The sequence below is a fragment of the Pleuronectes platessa genome, chromosome 16 (genome assembly GCF_947347685.1).
Source record: "Pleuronectes platessa chromosome 16, fPlePla1.1, whole genome shotgun sequence".
Lineage (NCBI taxonomy): Eukaryota > Metazoa > Chordata > Actinopteri > Pleuronectiformes > Pleuronectidae > Pleuronectes > Pleuronectes platessa.
Window position 1 is genome coordinate 4,805,802 of NC_070641.1, and position 25,906 is coordinate 4,831,707.

Consider the following 25,906-nt stretch of genomic DNA (forward strand, 5'->3'; position numbering starts at 1 on the left):
CGGGAACAGCTTCTTGTGGCCGCCATGGCACCGACCCCCCCTCGGTGCGTCGGAGGCGTGAGCGGCTCATGGCACACATTCTATAGCATGGATAATCCCCCTCCCCCTCCCCCGGCTGTAGTAACTCCCGAGTAGTTTTTACGCACTTCATGAATGGAGGCACGCGCGCGTGCTCGTCCTCCCTCCTCCTCCTTTCGAGTGAAAAAAGAAAAGAAGAAAGAAGCGGAGGGTGCGCGCGCTCGCGAGGATGAGGTGTCTCCGTCTCGAGATAATTGGACAAAATTAATTGAAATGATTTATAGACGTTGCCATAGAAACGACAGCATCCACACATATGCTGTTGATGTACGTGACGTTGTGGAGAACCTCAGAGGGAAGGTGGCGCGCGCATGCCTGTGAGCGCGCACGAAGGGAGGTGTGTCTCTATGTTGATGCCGTTAAATCATGTGCTATTTATCATCATTCGATTTATTATTGCATATAAATGAATCTATAGATCTGTATATGATCCAGGTCTGTCCTCTGTGTGACGGCAGCTGTGAGATAAACCAGGGGTTTTGCCTGATGGTGTCTTGTGCCTCCCAGCGCCTGCAGGATCCCATGTTCACGTAATGGCGCATGTGGTTCGATCGCCTCCTCCTCCCATGTACGCTGCATGTGCTCAGCCAGTTCTTCTGGCGAATTCTCCGTTGTCATGTGACCGCACGCTCATTGTAGTAAATGGGCGTTGCCTGGTCAAGATGGCCGCGCATTGGCTCTCACGTGTAGCCATGGATTTGTGTGTGTGTGTGTGTTAGTGTGTGAGAGGGTGGGGGAGAAGAAGAGGGAGGAAGGTGTTGTTTTTATTGAACCAGGGAATGTGGCTGCTGTCCACACACCTGTGGAAATAGTATGGCGGGAGAAAAGAAAGCTCATATGGAAAAGAAGCCTGTGGGAAATCTGAGATGCAAGTTGTGTTTGACCTCCAGGCAGCCTCCTCTGGTGATGTTTATCAGATGATGGTTTCTTGTAAAGCAAATAGGAATCACGAATAGGTTCAAACAATTTCAGGCAAAATAAATGAGAAACATTCTCTCTGTTACGGTTACACACCCAACCACACTTTGTCTCATATTTTTGTTTCAATGTGGTCACTTCAAATCTTAGAAACTGAAATATCTGTAAAGTGAAGGCTCATGTCAGATCCACACATGGCAACCTTACAACTTTATTTAAAGGGTGAGTTTTTGCTGAAACTTAAAGCCCATGCGTCATCAGGCTCAGAGTTCAGTTTATAAATGAGAACCATAGATTCATTACACTGCCTTCCTGTGGGCATGCGGCCCCCACTCATACACACACATCCCCCTCCCTCGCTTGTAGCGCGTCCATAACATGAAGTGGCGATATAGGAAGCACAAAATGGCTAATAGAGGGGGAGGGGGAGGCGGCTGAGGGGGAGCTGAGGTGTGGAGCATCTCCTCAGCAGTGGAGGGCTTTCCCACCAAGGGCACAGGCTGGGATTTGATGGTTTCTCTTTAAGCCTCACGTATTTCAACATTTCAGTGCCCAGTGCTATCAATTCTTCTCCTTACTGTCTGGTCTTTGTTAGAACCTGAATCAATGTGAGTATTTTCCTCACATTTATGACATGCTATAAAAGATCACTTATTTGAGGATCAATATCATCAATCGTCATCAATGATAAACGTATCCATAAAGGCCGAAGAGTTATCCACAGGTGTGTCAATGAGCAGATCAGTGACACGATTGAAATATTTCTCTACAGTTTTATGTGTAAAAACAAGAACAAATTTACTTATTAGCAATAATAGGACTCAAATTGCTTGATTTCACAACTCTTGAGAATACTTTTTAGAACTAGTTGAATAAAGCAGTTTCTAAGTAATTCCTGATCTATTTGTAATTTAATTTCTATTTCTTTCTTAATTTTGAGGCTTTCAATTTATACTGTTATATAAATACAAATTTGAAAAATGCCTTGCTTTCTGTCTTGTTTAAACAAATGTTTGATCTGGTAATAGTCACAATGTTATATTTAATAAAAAGTATAAGAAAAAAAACTATAAAAACTCAAATTGTGTGATTCTAGTAAAACAATCGTAAATGTCAATGGATTGTTGATGACCTTTGACATCCCTGTGAACCCAAAGGAGTAAGTCATACTTAGGGATGTGATTTCCTCCACACATCTTCCAAAGGTGGCAGAAGAACCAGCTAGCCCGTCTCCACTAGCCCAAGATCACACTAGTGTAAGAGATGTGCTTGAATACAAGAAATGATAACTTTACACACGGTAATTAATTCAATAATATAGTTTTCCTGCTGCCATGTCCTTTTAGTCCAGATTTGTCAGTAATCTATATTGGAAAATCTTTTTGACTCTTGATCAGTACATTCTAATCAACAGATTACTAGAAGTTTGGTACACAGAAAATAACCTGCAAGTCAATATCTGTTTAAATATAAGTTAGACATTTGTGTCAACTTTTGTCTTTGTGATTAATGCCCCGAGACATTGTTACACCTTTTTTTTTTTTTGGCAATGTCCGTACATTATTACTATTAGAAAGATGTCCTCCGATCCAGTGTTGAAAATATATAGGTTTTTCTCGTTTCTGGAAAACAAGCATAGTAAAAAAAATTTAAATGAATGAATTCCATTATATCAATTTTACATTTATTAGTACAACACAATATTCACAAATCTCAATTTTGCTAGTCCAAACCTTAATTTCTGGTATTTGAAGATGAGACGGTAACATTAAAACAAGAAACTGGTAAAACCAATTGATTTGTGTCCCTATTTTGATTCTGCATCTGGAAAAAAAACACCCCTGTTGCCTTTAATTGTCAAATAAAAAGGGGGGAAAAAACAACCTTCTCAAAATGGAGACCCTCGCCTCTCCAAAATGGAGGTCTGTCGCACCAGCTGCAGGCGGGGTCAGAGTGGAAAACGGAGCCTGAACTTTGACCCATACTGTTGCAACCCCCTCCTCTCTTTCCCCTAAATGAATTCCAGGGCCGAGGCCTCCCTCTCTCTCGAACATGTCACCCACCCTGCGTTACATTGTAACTTCCCTCGCACCGCTTCCTCTTCAGGCTATGCAATAGTAAGATCACATAGAGAAATTCTACCGCACATGTTTTCTGTTCAAATCTATTCTACATGTGTGTGTCGCTAAAGAGGTGTCAGTATCAGTATCACATAATGTGAATTTGTATTAATATTTCTCCTATATTCTGCTGTGCGTTCTGATAGGATTGTGAGGAAAGCAGCCAAAATGACGATTATTACTGAATTATTAAGGAAAATAATGAAAAGGATCAGTAGAAGAAAATGTGAGTTAAAAGTAAATATATGTTTTAGTTAATAGAAAATGTAGTGTTTTGCGCCACTATTTATGCCACCTTGAATAATGTGCAGCATTTCCTTTTATTTTGCCTTTTTCTATTTGGTATCATAAATTAAATATTACTTCATGGGAATGAAATGTGTACATTTTAAACTTGAGTGGCTGTGTAGATTATAATCTGTGCTGTCAGGTCACTCTCCAATGGTAGAGTTGAGTTCAGGGGCATCCTTTTTTGGAAGGTATCTCAATTTGACATTAGCAGGAAAAAGTATTCTTGTTGGCTGAATAAACCCCTATTACAGTATCCCAACTACTGAACCCCCCCTCAGAAGTAGTTGTTCTTAGAGTAAAATTCTAATTTAAGATTTGAGGTGAAGGTTGTAGCATTGCTCCATGTAATGCGCTGCCAAGTGGTGCCTGTACCACTAGGCACCCATAATAATAATATTATATATATATATTTTGTATAAGATATAAACAAGGAAATATAGGCTTCAAAAGAGAAAAGACAGAAAAGCATCATGGGGAAAGAAGCTGAGACAGATCCTCAGGTCACTAAGGATGCTCATAAATTACACATTTCAGTCACTTCTCAGCAGTTGACACAATTAGAAAGTGCTCCGTTGTATTAAACAGCATACTTATTGTAGAGTTTTATTTCAATGACCATTCTACGCTTGTAACAACTTTTGAAACATGATTCATTTCAAATTTTGTTGCTTCTATGTCGCAACTTCACCGTAATTCTTCTAATAAAATAAGTTTCCAGTTCGATCTTTACTATGGATTTTGGTTTATTATGAAACGCAGTAGAGTAGTAATCCTTCCTGTGCGTAAAGGGACTGTGAAAACACACTTGCTCTTTTGCCTCACACTTCTGTTTCACACTCATGCATTTCCACATATTTAAAGCTGGCAGCTGCCACGCTCTTTTCCCCTTGACTGATGCACTGAGCTCTGGCTAGCCTGTGTGGAATCCCTCTCTTCCAGTACCATTACCTCCTCCGTCCTTACACTTCCTCCTCTTCTTCCTTACACTTCATCATACCTCCTCTTCTGAATTATTTCCCCCTCAAGAAATATTCAATTGATGAGATTAAAGGATCGCTGATGAGGAAGTGATAGCATGATCACGTTATCTACTCAGATACCTATTTAGATTAATCTCATAAATTAGTCTGATTGAAATTGACTTGTTGAATAAGTTTCAAAATTGACACCACAATCAAGATAATATGTTGAACATACAGTGTTTAACCACAAGGCTAGGTTTTATTTTACCCTTGAGCTCTTCATCATATAACCCTCAGCTGGCTTTCTGTGTGCCTCATCTGAAGATGGCGTGAGGTGCGCACATTCTCCCTGTACATGACTCTTTTATAAATACCAGTTCATCTGCAGAACATGGCGTATGCATGTGTTTTGTGCATACATCTCCCCCAGGAGAGGAACTGGAGATGAATGGAAGAAGGGAGGGCAGAAAAGGAAATGGAGTGGTGTTAGGAACAGGCGGTAGAAAGAGAGCAGGAGATGCGAAAGAAATGAGACACAATTTGTGGTGCTGGGGCACAACACCAGGGAGAACCTATTTCATGTAGGTGCAGATCAGAATCAGGGACGATCTAAGAATGTCTTTTCCACTTCTCAAACATTACAATATGAGTGCTTTTTGCAAAATTTTTCATAAATATCTTAGAAAATGCAAAACGCGACACTTTTTGGTGTCTGATATTTATAAGTGTGTGAGGTTTGGTGCAGATTCAAATAATAATAATAATGTGAATTAAAATGTGGTTTCATAAGGGGACTGTTGGGCCTGGGCGGAGGAATGTGCACTCTGAGTGCCATTCAAATTCTGAAAATGCTTTTTTATTTCTTTAGCAACTAAGACTAATGCAATAATTTTTTGTTTCCAAGGAAATGCTGCACAGTTCAAGAAAAATTAAATACAAGTTAATCGGTGATTTGTTTTTAATACTATTAGTAATCAGGAGGGGGCGCAACAAATACATGGAATAGAGAGTATTAACTAGAAGCTTGTTAGTAATCTTAGTGTATCAGTTGTAGTGTATCACTGCTGTGTTCAAGGTCATTGAATGAAGTTTGAATTAGAAAGAGGCTTTACTGTATGATAGAGCAGAGAAGTTGATGAGATTTGTTTTTGGTTTGACTTGTACCACTGTAGTAGAATAAAACAGAAGCTTTCACTTGCAGCTGACCTTTTTCTACACCTGTCTGTATTCATGGCCTCAGTTTTTAGCTCAAATCATTAGTACACGAAACAGCGATGATATTGGTGTTTATCATAAGGGTCTGAGGGCGAAACGATAATAGTAGGACGGGCAGATGGGGTTAGACGACAGGATATTTGGCGGCTAAGGAGGTTAATATAGATGCTGAATGATGGTGTTTGGTTGTCTCTCGCCATTAGAAATAAAAAATTCATCTGAGATTTTCTGCTGGCCACATAGCTCTTATAAAATATTAACCCCCTGCACTTCTGTTCTCCTCAAGCTTTCAGCTAGCTTTTGCGTTTTGCTAGAGGACGTCTGAGAGTCAACTGTGCGCATAGCTGTTTTCATGATGGTTTACAGGTATTGGATATACTAGCCACCACAATCTCTGAATGTGTTTCATTTGCCTTGCTGTAGAAAACAAAAATCCTGTCACATGATTATCTTTAACTGCATCCTTCAACATGTTATGTTTCTATTGGAGGAAAAGTCGTTCATAGTCCATTTCCTGCTGAGAATAAGAAAAGAAGACAACGGTACCAATCCAAAGCTGTCTGTTAACAATAAGGTTTCAATCAGTGGCTGGTTAGCGTAGCTTAGAATAAACAGTGAAAACATGGGGAAACTTTTAGCTTGGCTCAGTCCAAAGGATGCACCTCCAGAGCTCAGTGATTAACATGATGCCTCTTGTTTGTTAAGTTTGTACAAACTCCGAAGTGTGTCAAGAAAAAGTCGGTTCTGGAAAACAAGCTTCTAGACAATGCCCCAGTTGTTTGGTGCTGGTAATTGAGGAAGTTTCTTGTGGTAATTGGCTTCAGTAAGGTCACACCACGAATCTGGTCCCTTGCTTCACTCACCAGCTCCACAATTTCCTGTTGATCATGAATATCGCTCCTGGACAGTAAACATGCCTCCACTTTGAAATGTGACGAAGAGGGAGAGCTGTCACATTGCCTGAGGAGGTATTTCTTAAATTGGACCATATCCTCGGCTGGATTCACCTCTCGTCTGATCTGCTGCTGTGTTCTTTCGACTACTATGATAAATGGCTTTGTATTTATATAGCGCTCTTCTAGTCTTGATGACCACTCAAAGCGCTTTACAGTACAGTTCTACATTCACCCATTCACACACACATTCATACAGTGCATCTATTCGCAGCACTTAGTTATTCTATGGGGGGCCATTCAGGGATCAGCATCTTGCCCAAGGACACTTCAGCATGCAGATGGGTCAGACTGGGGATCGAACTGCCGACCTTCAGGTTTGAGGATGACCACTCTACCCCTCAGCCACAGCCGCCCACTATAAAGACTTTCTACGGATTAAATGCTATAGGAGGCCAGGCAGAGAAGGTCCACAGAAACTTGGACATTTGGGTTCACACATACATATCCCCAGGGGGAAGTGTGGAGGATCTGTGCAAATTGTTGCTTTTTATCAACTCAAGAAGCACTACTGCTTACGACACTAACACACATCCTGTTAGTGGTTTACTCACTAAGCTGCACAACAGCAAGTGGATGCATCTATACGTTTATAGGAAAGCCAGTAAACCACAACAAACAGTTGCCTGGGTTTTACTGTCCATTCCTTGGGCCACACGATCAATAAAGCAGAGATTTGTTCATTTGTGGCTTATGGTGCCAAGCGAACACACACTCCACGTTTCATGGAGTGTGTGTTCGACATCCAACTGGCAAGTTGTGTTTATTTGAGGCCTCCAGGTTCTCTGCAACTTGCCTTGACTCTTCAGATGTTGGGACCAAAAACACCAGTTAAATTAATGTTGTGGGTTTTAAAAAATGTCTTTAGCTTTCAAAGGGATTTTTGGATTATCAGAGGACTTCACTGTGACAAGGCTGAAAAAGGTTGTTGTATAGTTAATGAAAGTTGACCTATTTGTTTACATACATGTAGTCCCCGCAAATATGAAAATCTCATGTGAACTGTCTGAAGAACTCATGCATTTTTCAATTTTAGATTTTGTCACTTTTAGATTTTGTCTGCCTAACTGGTGTTTTGGACGTGATATCTTACATATTCACATTTCAATATGACAATAGAGCATTAGGGCCACTTAAAATAATACATAGTATTATGAGAATAAACTCATAATGTTAGCCAGTGTCATCCAAGAGGCGGAATATCAGTAGATAAATCAGGTGAAGCATCTGTCACCAAAGCAGCGTGAATGCAATCGTTTATTAGAGAACGACATATTAACAACACCTGCGGCATCGAACAGGGTCAGAAAGTCAATACTGGTAGAGTGAAGTTCTTCGACAGTCTGTCAGTTACAGCTACTTGTTGCAATGAATTGTGGGGCACCTCCTCCAGAAGCAGGCAGCTCATCATGTCTGTGCCTTTGCATGCAACAATGAACGTGCAACACTCTGTACATCTTTCTGAAAACGAGTTGTAACCTGTTCATATGGCTATTGGCCAACATGGCTGGCCTGACAGTGAACATGGTTAGGTGGAGAGGTTGATGCCTTAGTCTTTGTTCCAAGAATTGAAAGCAAAGCGACATTGATGTTGAATTTATTCTTAAAAGGTCATGTTGATTGGGTTTGCGTCTATTCCACTGGCTCCTAGTTATTCAGGTCCATGTTGTGTTTTGTGTCTATGAAAGGGCAGCACAGCACCCTCATACCCACAGACACAGCTCATTGTGGTTCTAGGGGGCCACCTCTGTCTGGTCTGAAGAGCTCTGACCCCTGACCCTTGACCCCCCCCCCCCAAGAAGCAATGTCTTCCTCTTCTCTCGCTACTCTCCTCCACCTCCTCCTCGAGTACCACACTTTTTTCATTTTCATGGCCTCTTTTTTTTCTTTCTCCTCCTCTTTCTCTCCGCTCTTTTGTTCTGCTGGAGATGGGAGCTGAGCGTGGCTTCACAGCTGAGGGAACCTCGACAGCACAGTGGGTTTTTTTCAGACATTTACAAGCTTCACTGACAAAGTGTTTCCATCTTTGCATGTCAACAGTGAGTCAGGGATGAGGGTCTCAGTCAAACCTTATATTGTCGCTTTTGACAATTGTTAATCACTTCCAAATCTATTCAACTGTGCTTTTGCTTTTCAGGTATATGTACTATTAACAACAAATAATTCAATACAAGTTATGGATGGCAACTGTTTCAAGGAGGCTTCATGAACTTTTAATTTGCCCTTATGCTAATGGAGTTGTGACACACTGATTGATAACACAACGCGGGGTGCCTTGGGTACGAGTCGAAGATGTTTCAAATGACATGAGGTAACTGATGAGTACGAGCCAATGTGAAGCATTTCGTTTGTCATCCATCCACCCGCCCATCCACCTTCTTTCTCCACCCATTCCTAACCTGTTGCCATGGTTTCAGCCAATGGGGTAGTCCGTGGGTAGGCAGGCAGGGATGACAGGGGTCAAGCAAGTTCGCCTGTTGGCTTGATGGGGGTGGGGATGTTTGTGTGTGTGTGTGTGTGGGGGGGGGGGGGGGGTGGTTTGGAATGGAGCAAAGGGGATAACCGGGGGTGATGTGGTGATAAGTAAGAACCTTTTGTGTGTTTGTGTTTTGGGTCATTATTGGTGGTTTGTTGTTGTGTATGGTGGATGCTATGTGGAGATGTAGGGAACAGGGCTGTTTTTTATATGTATTTAACAGGTTTTAGGGGTGGAGTTTGTGATTTAACTGAGCATTGATTGAGGATCGAAGGGCTTTTCCATTTTTTATAATGGGGGGCTGGTCAGGTATTCTCAATGCACAAAAGACCATTCATCTGTGCTGGAGCCTCCTGGGGGGTCTGGTAGGGGTTTAGTTGGGGGGTTGGGTTGTTGTTGTTGTTGTTGGGGTTTAGGGCCACTGATTCTCACGTGGGTGGGGCGTGGATAAGGAGCTGTGAATATAGGACACAGCACTCTTTTCTATTAGTACATTTAAGTTATCAAGAATTATTTCCAGTGAGGCCCACATCCAAATATCCCACAGCTCTTCAACACAAGGAGACAGAGGGTCAAAAGTGCAGCACGAAGCAACAAGACCATTTTCTGGAGTAAGTGTTTTATATGGGACTTTGAGTTTGGACAGAAACCCCTAGATTAACACTCAGTAGAGTGCATACCTCCACCAAGGCCCATCAGTGCCTTTAGAGCTGCACCAAATTACTCATTAACCGAAATCAGTCCCATAAAATAATCAAGATCCATGAATTCTTAACTGGGAAATCAGTGGCAATCTCAGTCTTGTAATGTTACAGAAATGTCCTCTGCCCCTATCCTATTTGTTCTCTTCTGACCCATACCACATATGCTCCTTGTCAGGGGCAAAAGACACGTTGTTTGGGATTCCTGTATGGATCCACTTTCTGTAAAGCTATATAGAGAACAAGCTTCTTTTTTTTTTCTAAACATTGTTTTCCCATGTGCAGAGATTTATCTAAAATAATTATTTCCACTCAGACTCTTCAGCACAATCAACAATGTGTGTTCCTTATGTAATGAAGATGAGAGGGGGGTTATTTCAGAGGATGTGTATGTGCAACAATGAAGCGGTCAAGAATGAGACACGCACACACACACACACGCACGCGTGACGATTATGAGGGCAAATCTCTTTTTGCACTCACTCACTCTCAGAAACTGATTAAAATACTGGACACACCCCTTTTTATTTAGCAGAGTACCCTTCCTGCCCACTGTGTGAATTTGGCTGAGCAGGACACTGTCCCACCCCTGGCTGTGGATTCAGTGGTTTTTACTCAGAACGAGTGGAGCTGAATCCCCATCATGGCAGACTGTGGTAGTTGGACTGGGTTGGAGGATGTAGACATCCTGTCCTGTCTACATCCATGTAGGAAATTCACTTGTTTCCATGCGACCCATGCAGCTTGTCTCGTTCACTCTCCTTTGTGTTTGTTTGTTTGTGTTGCCATCGTGCACATTTCCTGGCTGCATCCGTGCCAAGTGGACAAACACAGGGCCACCAACAATATTGCTGTGAAAAGAGATTCTGATTTGTGGCAAAACCAAGTGAACAATAAATCACAAGATGAGAGGATAGCCACTTTTCTCTTGTCACATGAGCTACATGTATACATTATCATATTGCACATCATTCCTATCTGGGTTCAAAGAGGCAGTGATAAAGATGTTGTGGAGAGATCAGATGGACCACATGGGTGTTGTGTTGTGATGAGACAAGAGATATCTCCACACATAGAAGACACACAACTCTCTTCTCAGCTGCTGCATCTGTGAGAAGAGGTGGGGCCTAAATGTTTGGTCTCTCAAGGTGGCTGTGGCTCAGGGGTTAGAGTGGATCATCCATCAAGCAGGCTGGTGGTTGGATCTCCAGATCGTCCAGTCCTCAGGAACCTAAATTGCCCTGGTGTCTGTGCTGACAGTGTGAGAAGAGCAGCATATAGAAGCGCTGAATGAATATGTGTGAATGCGCTTGTAGTGTAAAGTGCCTTGATCGGTCGGTAAGACTAGAAAAAAAGCTATATACAGTCCATTAACCGTTTCATACAGTGCACGTGTATAGGGTGTGTATCAGTGGAAGTTACTTCAAAAAGGCTCGTCTGCCGCTTTCTGTCCGTTTTGTCTGTTTGTCTCTCAAGACACGTTCTGCTTTCATTCAGTGGCCTCCTCTTCCTTTCACACTCTCATCCCCGCATTACCCTCAGTATAACAGCCGGGGCAGTGTTACACCTGTCATCGGCGTGCACACAAACACACACGCACTGATGTTGATTGGTGTGTCTCTTCCTTCTTCACATCCTGATTTTTATGCAATTTGCAGAATTTTTCAAACTTGCTCATACGGTGTGTTTTGTTTCCACAGGACTAGAAAACTGCAGATCAGAAACATTCCACCGCATCTACAGTGGGAGGTAAGTTACTAAATCCTTTTTTTGTTGTTGCTGGGATCATTTACATTTACATCTCTTCACATCCACCTCCCATTACTACCAGATACAACTACATGTTGTGAAAGTTGTTGTTCTGTAATGAACTGCACGCCTGGAGTCCAACGAGGACGCTCAGTCGGTTTCTTTTTGCAAGAGTTTTTTCAACGGGTGATTTGTGAATACCTTTTACCCATGAAATGGTATTTACCGTTATTTTTTCAATACATAAATCAGGCACAGTTCTGCCCCATAATTTGATCACTAGTGTCACTAGCTGCTTTGAGAAACGCACAGAACTCCGGATAATCTCCTGACATTCTCAATCGGAGGCTGTACCTGAGAATGCAAAAGTCTGCGTGAGAGGCTACAGACTTTCTCTGGAGTTTCTCCTGCCAGCAAAATCTCAGGATGAAAAAAGAGTGCCAGAAGACACTTAATAACGGGCAGACACGGTGTCAATGTGCTGTAAACAAAAACATGATCTTCACTGCAGAGTTTTGATTGCGCTTGAAACATGTGTCCAGCTGCTGCTCCTGCTGCATCGTGGTTCTAAGCTGACTGCGCACAAATACAGGCAGATGTTCCCATCAAAAAACATAATAAATGCTCTTGTCTTCTTGTTAATGACAACTTTTAAAAGTAAAGTCGTTTGCCTTTATTTGATAGTGGCAGCGGAGAGGGACAGGGAACATAAGGAGAGAGTGAAACACAATAATGAAGATTGCAGACAAGCTTCATGACTTCATCAAAACGTTTCAACAACACAAGCATTGTGAACACAGAAACCTTTAGAAATAGATATATTTTTCTCGAAGATCTCAGCAGCTGCCACAAATTTGTTCTGCTGACGTGAACAGAGCTGAGCAGCTTCGACCTGTAGCTCTCTGGATTGTTAAAAGACAACAAATGAGTCCTCGAGGTGACCAACAGTTGTGTGCTCCAGGGTTCTGTCAGTATAACCTGCAGCATGAAGCGTTACAAGAGAATCAATGACAGGACAAAAACTCTGGGGTTGCTATAAACTTATCATGTCAAACAGGGCCGTGTTTACGACAAAAGAGACAAAGAATTCAAAGTCAAACGTAACCTCCTCGTCCAGTTCAACACAGCCACATACTCGGTTCACCATAGTTTTGTACAGCAGCCTCAACAGTCACTCGTTTGAAAAAAGAAAAAAAAACATGGTGGACAAATATTCAAAGATCCCTGGTAACCCCCCCCCCCCTCCCGTCTGTCCAATCCCTGCACAACATAGGCAGCATCTCAAAAATCCGACCTGACCTTCCCATACGGCTCTGCACCTGTTTCAACTGTTACCCTCTGAGAGGCGCCACAGATCCTTATCACCAAATCCTCCCATTTCGAAAACTGTTTGTTCCCCACATGCATAAGGACTCTGAACTCTCACCATGATGTACGTGGTTTAAAAACTCTGAACTATAATGTTATTGTATGTGATATTGTGCTGTCCTTATATTGTCTAGCGTCATGGTGTCACCGCTGTCTATGTTGATGTCTTTGTTAGCTCTCATGTTGAGATGAGCTGTTCCACACTATACAGAAACCAATTCCATCCACTTGGTTGTGTGGTCTTTAATAAATGATTTAAAATCTGACCAGTAAGGTGTGTTTTGCTAACTATTACCACAGGAGTAGTTTTACACATGTATTGGATGTAGAATTAAAAAAAAGTGGACAGTGTGTGACTATGTGACAGCTGCAGTTTACTACAGATTGCATCAATACAAGACTATTCTTGAGCAGTGGCTCCAAAAAGCATTTTAAAATACTGTGATATTTTCTCACTCAGAAGTGAAGTGAATCAATTCGCTTAATTGAATTAGTTGATTTCATGAAACAACACTAAAGGCAGGAGATGGGAGCGCTGGAGAATCAGGGTGATGGGATTTCTTGTGTGAAATGCAGAGGGTCTGTGCGAGAGCCATTGGTAAATCATGCTGGAGCCTTGGTGTCCCCTCTCTCCATCACTCTGCTGCTGCGATCCTGCCAACTGTGTCCACACGAGGGCGACATCTCCCCCCAAACCACTGAAATGTTTCAATTGGCACATAAATGTGGTCAGTGTTGACCTCGAGGAGAGAGGCAATTATTCCCTTCAAAATAAAGCATTTAAGGTGAAGTAATGGAGGCAAGAGGGACCAACATGGAATAAAATAGAAATGTGTTTTGTAGAAGCTTCAGCTTTTGTATTGCATCGCTGCAGTTGATTGAACACATTGTGGCAAAAACAAAACCCGAAGAAAATCCCTGTATTTTGGCTTCATCATTTAAAGACGTTTTAGAATCACAGCTTTAATCTACAAAAGTATTTGGTTTGTTGGCATTTGACACAGGTCAGTCATCATTCCACGCTGGATCATTTAAGAGCATCACTGCCTCTGAATCATTAACCTCTGAGTTAGAATCATATCGTCAGTTGCAAGTGGATATTGTTCATTAGCGAAAAGACAAAAGATTTGCATGTCTTCAGTTGCTTTGTGTTGCCCATAGAAGATGAACTAAACTGTGTCCATAGTTTCAGTGTCTTTCCTTGTTTCTCGTTGTGCTCTGGAGCTTTTTCTGTTTATCGTTTTGCGATTCCCTTTTTCTTCGGAGACTCATTAATCATTGTTTAGTCTGCACTCTCTGTCTTTGCCTTTTCCACATGAACTGACTTGTCTCCTTTCTCTCCCTTGCTTCCTTCTCTTCCCTCAGGTGCTGGATGGTCTGTTGGCCCAGTGTGGAACTGTAGAGAACTGTGAACAAGGTAACGTTTCACTGAACCACAAACTCGTCTGATCTTACAAAGAGCCAACGAGTCAAAATGACTTTAAGAATCATAACATGAGAATATCGTGGAAAACTGTGGCTGTATGTGGCACTTGCTGCCCCAAGGTGGCGGCAGAGTGGTTACTGCAATGTTCATTCTCAAAATAAATTTTCTCAGACTCATGCAAAGTGTCATTAGGCCTCTCACACACACTGACTCTGTAAACACTTGATGCTGGACGACTGCTGCTCAACTATATTAAGGCTTTAGAATTTTTTCTAGTGGCGGATCAAAAGGAATGACAATGTTTTAAAAATAAATATAGAGAGGCAGTTTTAGTTTTTTTAATTAATATCAATTACAACTATAAATGTCCCAAATTTAATCTATAACTTGTAAAAGGTTTTCTGGGACACCAGTTTAAATACCTAATTGTTTTATGCTTATGTTATGGGACTGTGACTGTGCAGCTGTTTGGACTCCTTTCCCCTGAATGACCAGGATGAACTTGTAATGATAAATACAAAAAGAGCTGGTCTGCAACAAAGGATTTTTTCATTATCAGTCAGTCTACTGATTTTCCTTTAAGAAGCCAACAGTGATATCATCAAGTATATTTTGTCCAACCAGCTTTTAGATTTGTCATTACTTAATCCATAGAAAGGATGCAAATTGTCATAATTTAGATGCTGGAACTAGGAAGAGTTCCATGCTTTTGTTTGAAAGAGTATTTGATCATGAAAATTGCTGCATAAAAATCAATTAGCCAGTTGACAAACAAATAATAATTTCAGGCACAAATAAGAGAAAGAAATCAAGTATTTTTGGTGACGAGAACGTGTGTTTTTTTTTAATGATTTACACAATTCATTTTTACTTCTGGATTTATTGTATGATATATACATCAATAAGGCATGACACTGGTGCTGTCTTTCCATAAGATCACCTCACTTACTATTTTGTAATCATGCAGGGATCATATCTCTTTATTATGTCACATATCAGCTGACACACAACAGAGCCATATTAACGTTGCTGTCAGTTAACGTATCATTCTCTGGAAGCTTCCTCTCCCCTGTTCCTTTTCTCCTTTGTGACACATTTCCATTTAAGTGACTGGAACTGATGGTAAACCCTGATCGATTCCCAGCTCATAGGCAGAACGGATGAGTGGCACAATTAGCTAAAAAAAACAACAGCAGCCCCTCAAGATGGTTTGATGATTCGATCAGGAAGCCTCCCTGATGCCTACCTGTGGAAGTGCTTTGGGGATAAGCCAGCTCAGAGGAGACACTGGTGCAGAACCGTAAACAGTTAGTGGGACTCCCGATCCCATTTGGCCTACAAGCAGTGAATGATCCCTCCTCACACTGGAGGAGTGGATGCTAAGTCGATTCAGCTGGGGACAACACTTGATTCTACTGATTGGAGAAAAAAACAAACGACTGCAATCACAACCGGGGCTGCTGCTGCTGTATATTATTATTATTATTATGAATCTCTAATTCATAATTAATAATGACTGGTCAAGAATGGATGGCAAATTGGGGGCAACCCGTATAAAACCAATGTGTGTTTGTCTCTCATCTGCCTTTCTCTTAGTGAACACAGACAGTGAAACTGCAGTGGTTAATGTCACATACGCATCCCGGGAGCACGCCAGGCAGTAAGTTCCTCATCCCTCTCTAACATCCTGTTGCCACTCATTCCTATTCACTCAATCTCTGCCTTTATGTATCAGAAACTGAATATAGAGCTTTCTGTTGAACCTATTAACTCTCTGTCAAGATACTTCATGAAAAACACAGTCAACTAGAAGGGTCATTCATCAATGTCACTTCACACTACCGGCTGCGGTAACAGCAACTTGTAATGTTCTATGCTCCACTTCTGACATCTAGTGGTCATTTAAGTGAACTACAGTGTGAAATGAGTAACGTCATGTACTTACAGTGGTGGAAGACACATTTCAACATTTGAGTAAAAGTACCAAGAAAAAAATCCTTTAGAAGATAAAGTTCTGAATTATTAATTTGACCAAAGTGTTTTCAAGGTATTATTTAAATGCCTTCAGATAATTTAATGTCCAATCTATACCACACAGTTTTATTCTATCACTTGATTAAACACAGCAACTAGTTGCAACCAAATCGGTTAGTAGTTTTTTAGTGGAATCACATGGTGCTTTACATAAATAAAATAATAATACAAAGCAATGATACACAATAAATATATGCAGTAAAAAAAACTCAAATCACACGGATCCAAACACAACAATGGACGTGGTGAAAATAAATTGGTTTTCTGTTCCTTTTTAAGGCCTGTATTGGGATTTTTAATACATAACACGACAAACAATTATCTTCTGGTTCATACAATTCAACCTAGCTGCGGCTAGGGACCAGAGCACCCTCGTCATTTAGTCAGACTTGGGTCAATGGCACAGAACAATGGAATCACATTTGATTTATACTAAATAAGCCCCTCCTTTCACAGAGGTAGAATGTCCATCCAATCAGCTCTCTGCGTGTTGTCTTCAGGCTTAGATTTGGTCACCTTCAATCTGAATGAGGACCCCTTCGAAGTCTCACTACACATTTAGATGAGGCCTCTGCTGAGACTCAAACCTGTTTCTTTCAGTGAAACCCCCGTTGTCTCAGACCCCCTCGTCTGCGCCGTTAACACCTATGGTCACTCTGTTGCAGACAGTAAGATAGCCCCTGCTGTGAAAACCCTTTCTTTCAGCAGCAGGCTCAAGGCCGAATTATACTCGTGTTGCACGGACCTACGCATGCACGCAAGACACGCAACACGCCCCTTTCGTGCCCTCTGCGGGCTTGCGTGCGTCCGCCAATTTTTCTAACTACACGACAAAACGACGCGAGCCTCACGCAGCCCGCAAGGCTTGTGATTGGTCTGCTTACTACATCCCGTCCGGAGTCTAGTTTCCGGTTTCATGCCCCACAATACGCGGAAATCACGGAAGATTTAGAAGAACGAATATGGAACAAATAGAAGAGCACTTGGCAGAAGAGATCCGAAAGTATGACCACTTGTATAACCCGTCACTGACTGGCCGATTTGTCCGCCAGAAATAGGCTATTAGGAGCCGGAGTGGCGATGTAAATAAAGATTCGACGAAGAAGAAGACGTCTCTTCTTTGTGTGTTTTGTTTTCGAAACAAAACGTTACTCCGCCTAGTGTTCTGGCGGTGAATTGCGTTGCAACATGCGCAACACGTGAGTGAAGCATAAACCAAAACGAGTCCGTCGATGCAGCTGCGTGGCCTTCCGCGGTTGCAGTCGCAGGAGTATAATTAGGCCTTCAGGAGTCTCCAGTCAATACACATCAGCACAGAGGATTTCACCAGTCTAACTGCAGAAAACATCTTAGGATATATAACATTCTATATATACTCTTGTCCATCTTTCATTAAACTTATCTAAATATAAAATGTCTCATCACAGGCCTCAACCGATACTGCAGAATGATTGGGAGAGATTTCTATAATGTTTGGACCACAACTGTTGGATAATTTAAAAACAATGCATTATATCTTTTCAGCCGATTTTATGTTTTATGTAAAAAAAATTAGGCATAAAGTAGATAATTTAAGGAAAGCACAGATGCTATTCTTCCATTCCACTCTGTTTTAGTTATAGAAAATACAGTGTACATCCCTCTCATTTCACTTCCACTTTAAGCGTTCACCAAGTTGATTATCATTAACTGTTTTCATAGCTATGGTAAGAAGTGATCACAAATAAACTGCTGTGTTTGACCCCCCCACCCAGAGCCATCCAGAAGCTGAATGGATACCAGTTTGAGAACAACACCCTGCGTGTCTCTTACATCCCCGATGAGAATTCCGAGCTGGAAGGAGGACAGCGGGGGCCCGACAACGGCCGGCGCCCTGGCTATGGGTCTCGTGGCGGGCCCCGTGGTGGGTCCCCGAGCTCCGGGATGCCCAATAAACCTCCGCATGCTGACATCCCTCTGAGGCTGCTGGTGCCCACCCAGTATGTTGGGGCCATCATTGGCAAGGAGGGTGCTACCATTCGCAACATCACCAAACAGACACAGAGCAAGTGAGTGCAGTCTTAATATTTACTTGTGTGTGTGATTCCACAGTGTGTTGTAATGGAGTCACATGTCTTCAAAATTAGATATTGTAGATTCATAAAACTCTTGTTCACTTAAACACATGTCTACCTCAGAGTAGGATCTGAGAGTCATTCATGAAGTGTCCTATATATGGAACTTTTGAATTTGTAAAAATGTACATGCAAATAACTATGATTGGTATTTATATGTACTAAGGTTATATTTATGCTACAATATTTATTTAGGGTTTGTTCACAATGAATTGAACTTAAATTGTGTTGCGAATAAAAAGTTATGTTATATGATCTTTAAATCCTTTTTGCTGTGTGCTGTTTTCAGGCAAATGGCTTAACTGGTGATCTTTCAGCATGTGAGGCCGTTTTAACCACAGTGTTGAAAGCTATATGTTTAGTGTAACATGTTGCTTCAGAAAGGCAGAATGATTACAGCTCCAGGAAGCTGCAGTGCAAGCCAAATGTCAGAGTACCCACGGCTGCAACCACATATGTACTGATTGCACATGCACCGTCATTTATTGTCATGTAGACCTCGCATTAGCTGTGTCTTTCAAACATTTTGAATATCATCGAAAGTCTGGCGATGCCTGGTTTTACAAACTGTCCGTAATCTTTCCCGTCGATGCAGGATTGACGTGCACCGTAAAGAGAACGCCGGTGCTGCTGAGAAACCAATCAGCATCCACTCCACCCCCGAGGGCTGCTCATCCGCCTGCCGCATGATCCTGGACATCATGCACCAGGAGGCCAAAGACACCAAGACGTAGGTTTCCCACAATCTTGTCAATAATGTTATACAGCATAACCTGATAACGGCCCGTTATCAGGTTATACAGCATAACCTGATAACGGGCAAAGTTTGTGTTAGTCTGTGTGTATCGTTGAACAAAAATATGGTCTGACAAAAACAACAAGATAGCCCTGTAAACAATAGAGACAATCTGAAGCTTCTATTGATCAGAAATGTATTTTCCATCATATGATAAATGAATCCTGAGGAAGTCAATCAATTATGTCTGATGTAGTTCAACATTTTTTCAAGGTTACTCCTTCCTGTAGGCTCATAGACATGACATAGACACAGCAATATATGGATTAACAGACAAAATATAATCATATGGTATCAATGATGTCCTTATCACAACGTATGTGCTGTAATGCACATAACAGAACTGTGACATTTTCCATCATATGGTATAAATTATGTCATGATGAAATGGTATAAGAACAATATAAAAAAAACATAGCATTGATTGATTGGGTTTTATCACGCGCTCACTGGGTATACATTGCCCCTCCAATCCTTTTTCATTATTATTGTTTTTGTTTTTATTATTGTTCAAAGACTACATATTATTATGTAGTCTTTGACTCAATATTGAAATATTCGTATTTGTTTTCAGCGCTGACGAGGTTCCTCTGAAGATTCTTGCTCACAACAATTTTGTCGGACGCCTCATTGGCAAGGAGGGACGCAACCTGAAGAAAGTCGAGCAGGACACTGACACCAAGATCACCATCTCCCCGTAAGATACACACACACATGCTACATACTAGACACACTACACACACACACACACACACACACGCTAACTACTACTACCACACACACATAAGATGTGCACATTTGACAATACTTTCTCTATGATTATCATTTTTATATTGTCTTACAACAGACATTTGTCACAGGGGTGTATATCGAACGGACCTGGAGTATTGAGGAACGCAAAAAAAGTGCATGTTCAGAGTCTGAGAAGAGAATAGAATGTCGTCTGCATAAACTGCATTAATGACACTCGTCAACAATTTCAATGCCTGGACATATTTTATGGAAAGGCTTTTAAAGTGTCCCAGTGCACACACATGTCCCCTCCCAAGGCGCGACATGTTGGACTGCAGCTGGTCAGTTAGGGAGCTGAATCCACCTCAGACAAAAGTGATCCCCTGTATGTATCAATAGTAACCCCCCCCGGGATTTGTTCAGGCTGCAGGACCTGACCCTGTACAACATGGAGAGAACCATTACAGTTATAGGCGATCCTGACGCCTCCTGTAACGCTGAGGGGGAGATCATGAAGAAGGTCAGAGAGGCCTACGAGAATGACGTCGCTGCTATGAATGTGAGTGCACAAACACACACACACAAACACACACACACACACACACACACACACACACACACACACACACACACACACACACACACACACACACACACACACACTTTAAATCTCCCAGCATGCAGAGGGAACACCCTACTGAAGAAGCTCTGGAGGTTTTCCAGTGTAAAACCATTGCTCCAATGTCATGATTTGAAAACTGGCAGGACAGACAGTTACACAACCTGAGAGTGTGTCACACTGTGTTTGTCCATTGAATTGCTGTTTACACATGATACACAAACAGATGCTTAAAGGAGGACTCTTTCAAGCAAGCCTTAAGTTTTATCATTTAGATTTCATGTTATTTCCCCATTATTTTCTGTTCATTTTTATAAATGGCACAGGAACTAAAACACTGGATTTTTCCCACATGCACTCACCTGTAAACCTGCTGATCTCTCCACAGCAACAGACTCACCTGATACCTGGACTCAACCTGGGCGCTCTGGGCCTGTTCCCCTCTTCCTCCAACATGCCCCCTCCTCCGCCTGGAAACTCTGGATCTGGTTCCCCCTACAGCTGCTTTGGAGTAAGAATGCTTGCTGTGTAAATTCTCTGAGACAAATGTCAATGTTAACCACCAGAGGGCGTCCAGCAGAAATGTAGTGATGACTTCATCCAGAGACGATGACAGTTGTCACCTGATCAGTCTTCATACGCTAGGTTGTCCTTGTTTGTATGATTGAGGATTTTATTTCCATTTACACATCTGAATCTCAAATGAAGAAATCCACCAGCTGCCCAGCAATTCCACAGTTCTTCATTCAGCACAAATTATTTGCGTTTTCTTAATAATTGAATCTCAAGTAGATCAGGTGGTGTAATGAAATTCTTTCTTCATGTGTCCTCAGTCTCCAGAGCAGGAGACGGTCCACGTATACATCCCAGCACAGGCAGTGGGGGCCATCATTGGAAAGAAGGGTCAGCACATCAAACAGTTGAGCCGCTTCGCTGGGGCCTCCATCAAGGTTTGTAACGGACCACAAGGTTTTAAGACCTGCTGCCAGGTGACTAGGGAAAAGTACAACATGACAGGAGAACATGCAACCTCCACATTTACTCTCCTCTCCTCTCATCTCCCAGATTGCTCCAGCTGAAAATTCAGAATCCAAAGAGAGGATGGTTATTATCACCGGACCCCCTGAGGCTCAGTTTAAGGTAACACTAACTAGACCTCTGCTGATTGCTGTTAATCACTGCTCTTCCCAGATAATGAAATGGATGTGGATGCTACAACCCCACAATGACATTTTCTTTTGAAAACACACCAACTCCGCTACGGATATGCCTTGCGTCCACACTACTCTGTGGTTTTAGAGACACTAAATCTAAAAAGTTTGGAAACGCTCCAGACCCCTCTTCAGTTCAAAAACTTCTGGGAAGCGATTCAGGGCCAGGTCAATGTTTTGTTCGCCTCTTTGCACACAGAGTGGAAGTGAATGGGAGGCGACGGTTTGCTACTGGGACATTTCCCTATGTGTGACCGTGCGATGAAGGCTTGAGGGCACAGTCCTATTCTCTGCTAAACGCTGCTCAAAGTTCATCAAAGCTGGAGTCCAAACAAATCCATGCCGTGGATTTTCTGCACAGGACGAAAATGTTTGATTTGTGCCCATATTAACAATTTGTTTTACTGATAATCAGCCAAAACAGAGATTGCTTTAGTTTGTAAATGCAAATTTTTTTTTTTTTTAAATCGGATAGTTTGTCTGTAGCATTAATCTCTCCATTTCCCTCGAAAAGGCCCAGGGCAGACTCTACGGCAAACTGAAGGAGGAGAACTTCTTTGGGCCAAAGGAGGAGGTCAAACTGGAGACTCACATCAAGATGGCCGCAGCTGCAGCCGGAAGAGTCATCGGAAAAGGGGGAAAGACGGTTAGTGGCCCTCTTCTTGCGTAGCACGCTTTGGTTGCCAAAGCAGCACTTCAGTCCATTACGCCCTACATTTCTTGCTTTGGAAATTACCCTCGTCATCATCACGATTCACCCAACTACACTCCACCTCCTGAAGTAACCAAACTGTGTGTCTCCAGGTGAATGAGCTGCAGAACCTGACAGCAGCTGAGGTGGTCGTCCCCAGGGAACAGACGCCAGACGAAAATGACCAGGTCCTCGTAAAGATCAATGGACATTTCTACGCCAGCCAGGTGCTCCCTCCACTCTCTTTCTAACTTTTGTGATAGCATCCACTTATGGTTACATGCTATTAAATTTGCCAAAGGACAGAAAACATTCAATCCTGGCAAAAGTAACTGCCCGATCCAAATAGCTGCTTCAACACTTAATCCTTGTTAGGTAGCTGACTATTCACTTGCTACTACTAGCTTACAACTACCACACCTTGTCTTGTGGTTTACTAGCAATGCAGATTTTGGGCCCCATTCTTGTCCTTATTTACATGCTTCCTCTTGGTATACTATATATACCAAGTACCATTGCCATTACATTACAACCTTTCGTAAACTCACAATTTTGAATACATCTGAAAAAGCTGAAAACAAACCCCTAAGGCTCTATTTTCAGGAACCTGGCAGCAAAGTCTAGTGCACTCTGCACATTGCTCCTCAAGCATGTGCACCTATGTTCCTATCCCACACACACTTGGTGTACCTTTGTTGAGCTCGGAAAACACGTCGATAAGAAAGAATTACATCATCATCTGTGACAGGAGGGAGTGGGAGAGGTTGTGACAATCATGGCCAAACACATTCACTTCTTTCGTCACGGTTGACCACAGGACTCTTCCTGTCATTGACACTTTGGTTTTCCTGTGAAGACGTCGAGTTGTTACCAGAATACCAGAATAAATTCAACTTTGCTCACCTGATAGAATTGATTCGGTGAACCTGTTAAAACAGTGGCTTATTACCCCCAGAGAGATGTGGGTGTCATTGACACTTTGGTTTTCCTGTGAAGACGTCGAGTTGTTACCAGAATACCAGAATAAATTCAACTTTGCTCACCTGATAGAATTGATTCGGTGAACCTGTTAAAACAGTGGCTTATTACCCCCAGAGAGATGTGGGTGTAATCAGTCACATTCATAGAGTTCTATAGCCACCTCACTTCGTCTATCTGTTGTTTGCTTCTTTACATAAGTCATATGTTTACACTGTAATCTCTCACCTGTCCTCCAGTTGGCTCAGAGGAAGATCCGGGACATTCTGACCCAGGTCAAACAGCCACAGAAAGGCGGGATGGGCTCCGGCCCTAATCCACAGGGCTTCACAGAGATGGGCAGTCCTACACAGGGGCTGACTCCGGACCACCAGCCGCGCAGGAAGTGAGGGTCCCCACATCCTCCTCAAACACTGTGGGACACCCCTGCCTGACTGACAGACAGACAGACACATGCACGGACGGACGGATAAGACGGACAGACGGATACAGGAGAGCGACACACGGACCCAGCGATAGACAGGGAGAGATATAAAGAGGGAGGGAGTATGCCCGATAGCCAGAGAGGAAGATAGGTTTTTTAGAGAAGAGGGATGCATAAAATCAAAAGATGAAATGAATAAAAAAGAGGATTAAGATTAAAAAGAAACTTGACAACAGAGACCAGATGCCAGGCCAGAAAAGACACTGATTGAAGATGGATGGATAAAGGAAAGGAGGGATGGAGAGAGGGACGGGTGGTGTCCTCCTAGTGTGTCTTGGTAGGACTACAGCCAGCTCCACTGATCACCGATCAGATAGGTTTAAACAACATGTGCAACCTTATTCACCATGTCAGGTGGAGCCCTGCTGCTGTGGTTTACACCTGTCCACTTGGCTCAACAAATCGATGCTCTCCTGGGACACACTAGCAGGGGCCCATTTGACCCTCTGTCGCCCCCTACAGACCTCTCCAACCATCTGCAGTCAGTCCTATATTTTAAGGGTGATTTTTTTTTTTTTAAACATAGAGATATATGTATAGAAATGTTTTATTCAGAGCTATTATTGATAATATGCAGTGAGGCGGAGCCGGGAGAGGGAGCTTGGAAACTGCTGCAGCGGCTCAGAGGGATAGGTCACAGGCCGGGGGCTAGCCCCACCCACACCTAACCCCTGAGCCAATGAGAGTTTGGAAGAGGGGCCGCAGATGTTAACACTGCTCTTTAAAAACCTTTCTGAATAGCGGAGAGATTAGAAAATAAAAAAGAAGGAAGAAAATATAAGGTTGTAAATATATAATCTTTCAAGTAAATGTAAAGAAATGCTGCGTCTGGCCGTCTTGCCTTTCTTTAAAAGGGGTCCTCAGTTTATTTCCCAGTCCCTTGTCTATGAAATGTAGCATCATGTAGCCTACACCAGGGCTGGGGCTGGGTAGGAACTGATCCCCCTCCTCCACATTTAGCTGTGTGGCGGAAGGCGCAGCAAGAGACAGTAAGGGGAGCTGAGGTCGCAGCTGGTCCTGCAGTTCTATTGCAGTGGCTTAGCTCACACATATGAAACCATTAAAAACAACTTTATAAAAACAGCCAGCAGCTATGCTAGCTGGCTAGCGGCCCGCACCTTAAATGGCATATTTTATATATATTGTATATATATGCTATGTGAGTTAGCCCGGCCCCTCGGGTGAATGTATTGAAGGCAGGGAGTCCGGTGTGAGGTTTCGCCACACCTGTATGAAAAAGTCCTGCAATGACAGACAGACAAGATGTGTCTGAGACTTTCTGCTCATTGTCGTCCTCTAGCGCTGGACGCTCAAGGCCAGTCTTAGACAGGATGGTCTCCCCAGAAGAGCTGGGGTTCTTCAGACAACCACATATTTAAATTCGACTTTGTGTCTGACCAACATGGCCTCTCATGTGCGGCCTGTGGTAGCAAAGCAACTCTGAGACTGACCTAAGCGCCAGAGCCCACAAAAGAGGCGAAGTCTTCAAAGCTCCTTGCCTTGAGCCCAGAGAAGGTTAGATCTGACCGAAGGGGAGCGGCTTCCTTGTTCTCTCTCCCAATCTGCCGAAGGCCTGTGGGCGGAGCCTCCAGACCCTGCCTACGTATGATAATGAGGGGCGGGGTCTATGCCTGGACGCTCTCGCCAAGATTAAAACAGATTAGAGAAGAAATGAAAAAGAAATAAACCTACCTCAGGGTAAATTTACCTCAGTATTCCTAACTTTTTTTTCGCTTGCTGGTGTTTTATATAAGAAGAAAAAAGAAAAGAAGAGCTGAAAGTCCTGAATATTTTTATTTTTTTAAGGAAGAAATATTTTTTTTTAGGTATTGTCTTGTTGCTTTGGTTATTTTTTCTGTTTTTTTTTTTGTTGTGATGCTGGTTGAATGAGTTCAGGATGAGAAGAGGCAGTGTTTTCTTTTTTATTGAAAGGTGAGGGGAGACAAAATGCAGAGAGGAAATGGGTTAAGTGCCATTTTGCCTTTTTTAG

General features: G+C 42.4%; 1 protein-coding gene across 1 annotated transcript in view; it reads left to right on the forward strand.

Annotated features, from left to right (window-relative positions):
• igf2bp1 (insulin-like growth factor 2 mRNA binding protein 1) overlaps window positions 1-25,623 on the forward strand; it is a 48,448-nt gene extending 22,825 nt beyond the window's left edge. Inside the window, exons 3-15 of the mRNA XM_053444337.1 lie at window positions 11,415-11,463; window positions 14,197-14,248; window positions 15,854-15,917; window positions 18,046-18,339; window positions 19,001-19,135; window positions 19,776-19,898; window positions 20,357-20,492; window positions 20,941-21,063; window positions 21,386-21,502; window positions 21,618-21,692; window positions 22,278-22,409; window positions 22,568-22,681; window positions 23,672-25,623. Of these exons, the coding sequence (XP_053300312.1) occupies window positions 11,415-11,463; window positions 14,197-14,248; window positions 15,854-15,917; window positions 18,046-18,339; window positions 19,001-19,135; window positions 19,776-19,898; window positions 20,357-20,492; window positions 20,941-21,063; window positions 21,386-21,502; window positions 21,618-21,692; window positions 22,278-22,409; window positions 22,568-22,681; window positions 23,672-23,821 (1,564 nt within the window). The 3' untranslated portion in view covers window positions 23,822-25,623. The remainder of the gene's footprint in view (window positions 1-11,414; window positions 11,464-14,196; window positions 14,249-15,853; window positions 15,918-18,045; window positions 18,340-19,000; window positions 19,136-19,775; window positions 19,899-20,356; window positions 20,493-20,940; window positions 21,064-21,385; window positions 21,503-21,617; window positions 21,693-22,277; window positions 22,410-22,567; window positions 22,682-23,671) is intronic.
• The last annotated feature ends 283 nt before the right edge of the window (window positions 25,624-25,906 follow it).